Raw genomic sequence first — 10,679 nt, 5'->3', positions numbered from 1 at the left:
TTCTTGGGTCGAAGTGAGATTTCTTACGGTTTAGTCACAATAAAACTTTTTCCTTAATTTTATCCATTTTACATGCTTCAACAATTTGTTGGGTAAAAACTGTAAGGACTTTGAGCCAAGAATTAAAGTTTCTTAAAATAATAGTTTACATGTTTTGGAATTTTTTGATAATTTTCTGGACACGCTTTTTGTTCTACTTACGTTGTTCCAAATCAATGTACCATTTGTTCCAACATAATACTTATACGGGGCGTTTGGTATTTTATTGGGATAGGGATATGGATAAAGGTTGGGATAAGGATAAAAATATGATATTCGAGAATTATTATTCAATGTTTGATATGTGGGATAGAGATGGGGATAAAATAATACATTTTACTATTTTAACCTTATTTAAACTACATAACATTCATTTGAGAGATAAGATGGACTTTTCCATCCTATTAAAATCGCAGGAGCTTATCCCACCTCCTTATACCACCCCCTCCTGGGTATAGGATTTGAGGGATAATAAGCTTATCCCTCATCCGTCTCACTCTTCTATCTCGCAAACAAACACGGGATAACTTATCTCGTGTTTTTTTATCCCTATCCCACCTCCTATATCCCTTCTAACAAACACCCCGATATTGTTCCAACAGAAATTTGTTTTATTTCTTTTCTTTAAAATACATTTTTCTGACATTTCTAACCTCGTTTTTCAAAAAAATTTATACTATTAGACTCGTCTAATTAGACAGTCATTTTAAGATCCCTGAAGCTCAAGTAAAAAAAATTCCGGTGAACGGAATCCGAGTGGGCGTTTTCTAGCAAGAAAAAAAAAGTGTCCAGAAAATTCTAAAACAATTCCAAAAAATGTAAAACATTATTCTAAGAAACTTTAATTCTTGGGTCGAAGCGGGATTTCTTACGGTTTAGTCCCAATAAAACTTGTTCCTTAATTTTATCCATTTTACATGCTTCAACAATTTATTGGGTCAAAACTGTAAGGAATTTCGCTTTGAGCCAAGAATTAAAGTTTCTTAAAATAATGTTTTACATATTTTTAAATTTTTTGATAATTTTCTGGGCATGTTTTTTGTCCTACTTACATTGTTCCAAATCAGTGTACCATTTGTTCCAACATAATACTTGCATTGTTCCAACAGAAAAATGTTTTATTTCTTTTCTTTAAAATACATTTTCCCGACATTTCTAACCTTGTTTTTCGAAAATTTTTATACTATTAGACTCGTCTAAATTAGACGATCATTTTAAGATCCCTCAAGCTCAAGTAAAAAAAATTCCGGTGAACGGAATCCGGGTGAGCGTTTTCTGGCAAGAAACAAAGTGCCCAGAAAATTCTCAAAAAATTCCAGAAAATGTAAAACATTATTCTAGGAAACTTTAATTCTTGGGTCGAAGCGGGATTTCTTACGGTATAGTCCCAACAAATTGTTGAAGCATGTAAAATGGATAAAATTAAGGAAAAAGTTTTATTGGGAATTAACCGTAAGAAATCCTATTTCGACCCAAGAATTAAAGTTTCTTAGAATAATGTTTTACATTTTTTGGAATTTTTTAAGAATTTTCTGGACACTTTTTTTCTCGCCGGAAAACCCACACCCGGATTCCGTTCACCGGGATTTTTTTTACTTGAGCTTCAGGGATCTTAAAATGACCGTCTAATTTAGACGAGTCTAATAGTATAAAAATTTTCGAAAAATGATGTTAGAGATGTCGGAAAAATGTATTTTAAAAAAAGAAATAAAACAATTTTCTCTATCATCTCTTTCATTTTATTTACCAATTTGCCACATTGCCCATTTTAATTATCATCAAAACTACGTAGTTTTGTTATGTCACACAATAAGCTCTTTGTCACAACTTAAGCCTTTGTCACGCTGGATCTCACCTCTATATATATATATATGAGTTAGGCTATGGTTACTTTGTTTTTTCTACCATTAGAACCTTCATAAATTAATAATCTCTTTAAGATAATAATTTCTTCTGGACCCGCCTTGGGCCAGTTCAAAAAATAATCAATTTTAATAAATTAATAAGATAATAATTTTTTGAAACAACTCTTTATAAATATATTGTTTTATGATCTCTATGAATTAATAATTTCTCAAATACATATGCCAAGTATATGTATAGAATTTTGTTTTTTCTTGAAATTTAAATCTAGTTGAATTTCATCTTTAACTATTCTCAGTGCATTCGAAAATTATGGTCTACTCTTGTCAAATTGTAACAAAAAATTGTAAAGAGTGGTTGATGCTATAATTACTTCATTTCTTGTTACTGGTTCCAAAGGTACCGTGTGTGTGTATATATATATATATATAGTGTATCCCTGCCGTACCAATGTCTCATATTTTTCAAATATATCGTTTATCGTACCCGTATGCATACCCATATTGATGCTTCATAAGAATAATCATGATACTGTTCTCTCATTTTACTTTGTTTCAACATTCGTTACTTTAAGTTGTTACTCTGCATAATCACCACTCTTCTGTAGGATAACTTTAACAACTAATAGCTATGCATTTTATTTTTCACAAATGCTTGAAAACTAACCACATTATTTTCTGTGTTTTTGTGAGAAATAAAAGAAAAAATATTAAATTATCAGAACCGATCTATTAACTATATTATTGTTATCATACAATGATGTAAATTACAAAACAACATCAATATATAATAATATGATTCTCCTAATTAAAGTATCAAGACAGTTGATTCTTATCTGTTGCAAGTAAAAATGTACAAGCCTCAACTGCATCTTCGATACATAGAAATATAGATCCTTTCCCAATCTTATCTACAAAGTGAGCCCTCATCATTTTCTCCATAACCCCTCTTCTTGGATTCACAATTGCCATCTGCATCAATCCATATGCATTAAATTAAAGTAATCAAATATTAATTCACCTCTCAAAAAAAGTAAAAGTAAAAATAAAATTGTAATATACCTTGATATTTTTTGCCGTTAGTGTTTTATGCATTTCGATTAATGTTTCGATGCCTGTTGAATCGATGGATGTGACACCTATAAGACATTATAAGGAATTATATATATGTACATGAGGATTGACAAATTACCTCAAATTTATAATTCATATACCTGATAAATCTAGTAAAACATGTTGGACAACTTCTCCCTGCTTATTACTATTTGAAAGGTCTTCTTCATCTTGAATCCACCGGAAAATCCTATTAAAAGTCCATAAAAATTAATCACAATTTAGATTGAAGATTTCCTCCCATTGTATATTTTGTTTTCTTTTTAAAAAGAATACCTTTCATTTATATAATTGGAATTAGCGAAGAAAATAGGAGAACCAAGTTGTAAGGCAAGGATACCAGGGAACCTAGTCAACCCAGAATATTGCTCTGTGTCACGGTACAAAGTTGAGTTAGGAATTTTGCCTAGCCTACAAGTAGTTGGCCTAGCTGCATATAGAATTGTCCTTAACAACGCCAACCCAACCTGAAATTCACAAATTAATACTCCAATCGTTTCCAAATATTTCCATTTACACCCTATTCATCCATATTATCTTATATGTAAGGGATAAAATCTAAATTTATGGTTATTGAGAAAGAGCGGATTTAGCTTTCACATACAAAATCAGCTATCAGAAGGTGCAATTTCAAGCCTCAATAACGGAATATGAATTTTTTCCACTAGTGGAACCTGTGCAATTTCAAACCTTATCAGGTAGCAAGAACACTAGAGGTTGAAGAGTGGCTAGACATGAAATTGCATATAAAAAAAAAAATCTAATCTTCTATTATTGAGATTTGAAGTTACAACTTGTGGTAGATATTAGGCTTAAACTTGCACAGTTTTGTACGTGAGTGAATGCTAAATCCTCCTCCAATAATATAATATAGGCTAAATTTATACCTAATCCCTGTATATAACAGATTCAATACATTAAAACCTTTATACTTGTCTAGATTATCTGTTTAGTTTGGTGAACTTACAGAAATAAGGAGGCCGTAGTCCATGCTAATAAAGGCAACACCAAGGAAGCAAGAGATGCAAATAAGGAAGTCGAACTTGTCAACCTTAAATAGGTGATAAATTTCTTCGTACTTAATAAGTCCAAACATAGCAGACATAATAATAGTAGATAGAGCAACAAGAGGTGTATAACTGAACACTGGTGCCAGTATCAATAGTGTCAGCATCATGCACATTGACATTACTACGTTTGACATTTGTGTTTTGCATCCTGCATTATAATTCACTGCCGTTTTCGAAAAGGGCCCTGCATATTATCCAACTTACTTAGATTGAATACGGGAAAAGAAATTAGATAAAGGTAAATAAAAGTTAAAATCTGATTTTTGACTTAATTTCCTCTAGATTTAGTAATTTAATTATTTCCTTAATCTTAATTTCCAGAATCACAACAAATATTAATTTACCAGTTGTTAAGTAGCAGGAAAAGAAGGAGCCAACAATGTTCATCAAACCAAAAGCTGTAATCTCTTTGTTTCCATCAACTTGTTCATTATTCATTATGGCAAAACTCCTTCCTATTGCTATACCTTCCTGTAATATAATATGTTAAAAAAAAAAAAAAAAAGAATATTTGAAATAAGTATTTAGTGAGTGGAAAAGTTAATAAGTTCTTACGGATAAAGAAACAAGGCCAGTGATAAGGCCGGTTTTTATGGTTGAAGGAAGATACTTTGAGTCGAAGTTCAAATCTTGAATGGACACTGGACTTAGTCCTCTATGGAGGTGCCCCACCTGAGGAAATTAATTACATAATTATTTCTGATTAATTAATCCGCTTAAGTTAAAGTAAGTACCAAGTTGCTCACAATTTGGATTCCATGTTTTTCGGCATGTGCAAAATAGGCAAAAAGACACCCAATTACGATCAGCACCATTGGAGCTATAGCTGACACCCAAAATAATTTTGGCTTTCTCTTCTTCTGCTCAAATTAACATCATCATCATAACTTATAACTTTCAGTCATCAATTAGCTCAATCCACTAATATAACAGGTTCTAATTTCAAATCAACTCTAATAATGTAACTTTTGAACAAATATACTAACATTTTCATGATAAAATATTTCAAAAATTACGATTTCTAGGCCGTTATATTTCACTATTAATATATGTATTCATTTAGTGAAATTATTTTTTACACACTCTCGGGTATTTGTTTCTCATCGTTTAACGTTATAAAATGTAGTATTTAGTTAGGTTTATACAACAACAACGTTTTAATATTTTTTTTTTTAATGAAAACAACAGCGTTTTGAATTTTTTTTTTTTTTTTTTTTTTATAAAACAGTTTCTATATATTTGATGTTGATCAAATTATCTATCTAATTTTTAAACATATTTCTTGTTTAATTTTATTATTCTTATTTCTATTACATTATTATCAGAAAAAAAACAAGATTCTGCCTCATTCAGTAACAATATTGTTTTTAATTATCATTTAATTATTTAGATTATTTTTATTAATTTGGATTGTATTTTTTAATGAAAAATTCCAATTATACCCCCCTAGTTTCGATGATTACAACTTGATGCTTGTGTTTTTTGTAGCTAAAAGAGTCGTTAATAAAATTAAGAACTTTTAAGTTTTGACATTGTGAGTTTCTATCGTTGATAACCTTAAATTAGAAATTCAAACAATTAAATTTGTTTAATACTACATTTTCCATGAACTATGATTCTATAGATTTTTTAAAGTTTATCATTGATAAATGGATTGCTAAAAACTAATGTTATTCTTAAATATAATTTTTTTTCAATTAATATTTTAAAACTTGCATGTTATATAGTTGGAATCCATCATTTTAAAAAAATCATTTAGATATTGCAAATCATTAAGAAACTAGAGGGCATGGACTTATAAATTAATTAAAAAAACATAGGGGAAAGTTCAAATAAAACCCCTGTGATTTCACTAATTTTCAGATAAAGGACTGTGGTTTACTTTTTGTCAAAACGAGGATTGAGGTTTCGCACTTTTAATAATGCTATTAAAACTATCTTTAACGACCTGAAAATGAAAATTTTCAAGAATTAAAGTTGTTCAATGTCATATTTTCTATGGAACTACATTTTCGGTTTTAGAAAATCATCTTTTTTGCAACTTTCTCTCTCTAAACATTAACTTTCTCTCTCTTTACCAAACATCATCTAAATAATCTCGAAATAAAAAAGTTGAAGAATTAAAGTTGCTTAGAATATTAGTAGTTCTTAAAATATGTCATTTTTGAAGTTGTTAAGGGTGATTTTAATAGAATCAATCGAAAAAGTCCTTACTTTGCTAAAGTTGAAAACCTCAATCCTCGTTTTGATAAAAAGTAAACCACAGTCATTTATTTAGTGAAACCACAGAGGTTTTATTTGAACTTTATCCAAAAACATATTGCAAATCATTTAGCAAGAATTTAATAATATCAAACACCAATTGAAGGGTGAAAGTAGTCATTTTATTTAATAATTAGATCTAATCAATTCATTCGAAATTATTTAGATACTTTTAGATGATTTATTTTTCAACTAATTATTTTTTACGCATAATAAAAATCGAACTTAAATTAACTCAAATTTTAATTTAAGGGATTAGACCAATTAAACGTTAGTTTTTTTTTGAAGCACCAATTAAATAGTTTTTTTTTTTTTTTTGAAAAATAGTTAGTTCGTTAAACAAGAAAATAGTTTTCTAATAACAATAAAGAGATTTAGGTGTTTTCTTATAACAAACAAAAAAAATAAGTGTTATTTGATAAAACTGAAAATTAAATGCTGAAAAAAAAGTATTGAATTTTAAGTGTTTAATATTATACGTGTGTTGCTTAGAAAAATATTATAAGTGTAGGAAGTATTAAATAGTGTAACTATTTGATAAATATTAAAAAGAAATGGTGAATATAAAAATATTAGTTGATAATGTTTAATTTAAAATGTTAAATTAAATATTTTAACTTATAAAAATAAGTGATTTTTAACTTAATTGACCAATTTAAATGGTGAATAATTCTTGTTAAACATATTTAAATTAAATAAATGTTTAATATTTTAATTTAAGTGATTAAAGAAATTAAATTCTTGTTAGATTTTTTTTTTTTTTGGAAGTTTTAAAAGAAACCACTATAGATAATGGTGGTCTTAAAATATATAAATAGGACACATATTTCATTTTCTCTTACCCTAATCTAATGATGATGATGGAGTTGAGAAAAAAACTAGTAAAAGTATATATTTTCGTCTCTGTTCTAATTCTGTGTGAGACAGCCCCAAATCATTCTTCATTTGGAGAGTAGCAGCCAATTGTTGAACATTTAACATACTCGAAATATTTTCTTTTATTTTTAAAGGAATTTTCACATGCATCTTAATGAGTATGTGAATTTGCTCCTTCACCTTAGATAAAGACTTGTCAATTTGTTTAAGGTGCATGTGATCAAAACTGTATAAAAAATAGCTAAAAGGAAAATTGGCGGCACACCTGAGAAAGAGATTACTATAACTAAATATAGTTTTTCTACAATTGTTCTGTTATTCATGTTTTTCTTTTTATGGCAAAAGCAATTAAAATATGGATATCTCACCAGGAACCGTGTGAATTCGAGAAAAATAAGGAACACAACTCCTATAACAAAACTCTGCCATTTCCACTGTAAAAAAAAAATGTTATTATCCATCATACCATCGGAATATAAAATGCAACAAAAGGATGCATGCATGCATCTTCTTTTTTCTTTAACTAGAATCCAAAATATTATTAAATGATAGGATTTACAACTTCAAAAATAACACTCAACAGCCATTCTGGCATTACATCGGAAACAAAATCTTTAGCATTGAATTGGGCGTACCTCGCTATTGAGTGGTCAGCCCTATTCACTGAATGAGAAACAAAAGACACTTTAAAATTAGAGTTGACGTTAAGAATAATCTTACGGTCCTTTATAATTGAATCAAACTCCGATAAATCACTCAAAGATATGAGTAGATGTCATGGACAACCAACTCCACATCCGTTTCAAACTCGACATTACTGAAGTTCTGATGAACGAGCCGTAGCATACACGTACGAACTGCTAAAAGGCTCCTTTACTCTGGGGATCAAACTGTTGCTATAAAATACAGGGAGTGGGGAGAGTGGCTTAAGGCGTCAGTGCGACAAGATGGGGAGCAGAGCGGAGCTCAGTGGTTGAGGGAAGGAAGCGGGGAGGGTGGGTATTTTTGGGGGCAGAAGGGTTCAGGGAGGGTCTCGGATGGGGATTTTTCGGGATATATCTAATGCAGGGAGGGGTCGAATGGGGCAAGGAAAAATAGGGGGGATTGGAGAGGGAGAGTTTGAGGTTATGATTTGTCCAATGTCGGGTCCTTTTATAAAGCCTAAAACATTGAGGGATGGGGAGGGAAGTGAGGGGCGAGTGGGGGAAGATATTAAGAATGCATGCATGCTTATTTGTTCATATCAGCAAAAGTGAGAAAAAGATATATATATTTTTAGATGATATTAAGATTTTCTAAAAATAAACTTAATATTAAGTAACTACCCAAAATCACCTGAATATCTTTCAAAGAAGTATATAACAAAGTTGAGTATTCCTTTCTCCCTATAAAATTGGCACCTGAACTAGATGCTACCTTTTTTATCCTTAAGATTTGAATATGAATTTTTTGGGTAAAAGTTAATCTACCTTTTGACTTGTTTTTTTTAGTAAAAAGCTGAATAATTTGCTAGATAAAGATGGATATTCTGAAATTAATGATAGGAGATTTTGGATGGGTTAATCAATCTCATTATTAGACGTCAATAATGAATGAGAATAAAAAAAGCAAATCATTTCATATTCTGTATCATCACCAATTGATTATTGATTGGGGAGAGAAATAGTTTAATTGTAGAATTTCTGGAAATTACCTCGCTTCTATTTTCGAAAACTGAGCGCAAAACAGAAACAACATCAGTTTTCTTGGTGAAATGACTCAATCCTAATATTCCTTTGAGTTGTTGAAGGCAAATAAGAGTTGCTGTTCCAGCCATGAATCCTGTTATGGTTGAGTGCGACAAGAAATCCACAACAAACCCCAATCTACACAGAATATATATAAGAATTTCAATAAATATGGAATTTTCATTTTCATTGATAAAAGAAAAGAAAAAAATTAGTTTAACCTTAGGAGACCCATAAGAGTCTCAAAAACTCCAGTGAAGAAAGTTGCAGTAAAAACCAAGTTCATATATAACGTAGGATTATCATTATTATTCTCAACATCTGGTCCAAGCATTTCTGCTATCAACAATGAACATGCTGCTACATTCCCTATTGCTACATGCTTGGAGCTCCCGAAAACCGCGTATATTAGAGGAGGAATGAAGCTGCAATCTGCATATCCGCGATCGAATCAGTCCAAATGAGACATTTTATTATGCATTCGATATAGTAAAATAAATTTTAATTACATAGGCCAATGATAGGAGGGAGATTCGCGAGTTTAGCATAGCTGATGCCTTGAGGAATGGCAAGAGCAGTAATGGTAATACCGGCGAGCAAATCATACCGGAATAACCCAAATTTATAATTCGGAAGCCAATCAAGAATTGGAATGAAGTATTTGGCTGCCTTTTTTGTCTTGCCAAAACTGTTACTCTCGTTTTTTAACTGTCTGAATGGATCATCAGGGAAGAATATTTCTTTGCAATTTGATTTCAGTGTTGATACGAAGCTTCTTGGCGCTTCAAAGTTCACTCGGTGACTCGGATTTATACTTCCCATTCTAATTCTAATACGTATGTAAAACTAAAACAGATTAAAATTTTAAAATGAAAAGAGAGAGTAATTTTAGGGTATTGGGTGGAGAGGATGCATGTAGCTTCCATTTATATAAGGCAACTTAGTGGGAACTGATACAAGGATGACAAGGAGAGGATCATATCAATTTGACATTCATCACTTTTTTTTATCACCACATTTTACTTTTCAATTAACCACACCAACATTTACTTATTTATTGCCTCTAATTTTTTTTTTTATAAAATCGTAAGCACTTTATCCGATTTATGTTTTTTTTTTTTTTTTTAATGTTAAATGACTGTAATTTTATTGGTTTGCTTTACAAATGACGCGGTCAACCACATACTTCACCTAAATAAATAACACTAAAATAAATAACATTTATCTTTACATTTAAAAAAAACATTTATCTTCACAAAATTTACATGATGTTGGATATGGAGTATTTATTTGGATAAGCTCTAATTCAAACCTAACAACTAGGATAATCAATTTCCTTATGTAGTTAAAAAGATGGGGAGAAAGTCGTATAAAACTACCCTAAGTGGTCATCTTTTTCCCTCTCGTTCTCTGTGGTGTTCTCAATTCAATCTTTGAGGGTTTTTTCGTGTTCCTTTATCCTAAATAATTTGTTATGAGAACTGAAGTTGCTAGGCCCTTTTGTTTCGCGATGAGTTCTCATTTGGAGTCCATGTTAGAGAAGGTTAGGTTGAATGATAATGAATAAATTGTTTTAGATCTTGTAGGCACTTCTTTGAAGAATAGTATATCAACTATAAAACCATGTCTTGTTGGGAAGGTAATGCCGCTGAAGCCATTAAACTTGAAAGGAATGACGCATGCTTTCACTGTCAGGTGGCGTGTCATGGTTTCTAGTTAAAGGAGTTGAC

General features: G+C 30.5%; 1 protein-coding gene across 1 annotated transcript; it reads right to left on the bottom strand.

Moving 5' to 3' along the window:
* Positions 1-2,622: 2,622 nt before the first annotated feature.
* Positions 2,623-9,835, bottom strand: LOC136203179 (probable sulfate transporter 3.5). The gene is made up of 12 exons (XM_065994264.1): positions 9,459-9,835; positions 9,171-9,381; positions 8,916-9,087; positions 7,591-7,656; positions 4,831-4,944; positions 4,640-4,756; positions 4,429-4,555; positions 3,982-4,268; positions 3,291-3,481; positions 3,116-3,204; positions 2,964-3,040; positions 2,623-2,873 (listed from the first exon to the last, which is right to left on the bottom strand). Exons 1-12 carry the CDS (start codon positions 9,769-9,771, stop codon positions 2,718-2,720), a joined length of 1,920 nt encoding a protein of 639 aa, XP_065850336.1. The 5' UTR covers positions 9,772-9,835; the 3' UTR covers positions 2,623-2,717.
* Positions 9,836-10,679: the final 844 nt, after the last annotated feature.

Source organism: Euphorbia lathyris, chromosome 8 (assembly GCF_963576675.1).
Source record: "Euphorbia lathyris chromosome 8, ddEupLath1.1, whole genome shotgun sequence".
NCBI classification, from domain to species: domain Eukaryota; kingdom Viridiplantae; phylum Streptophyta; class Magnoliopsida; order Malpighiales; family Euphorbiaceae; genus Euphorbia; species Euphorbia lathyris.
The sequence above is the reverse complement of the archived record's forward strand: the minus strand, read 5'-3'. Positions and strand labels throughout refer to the sequence as shown.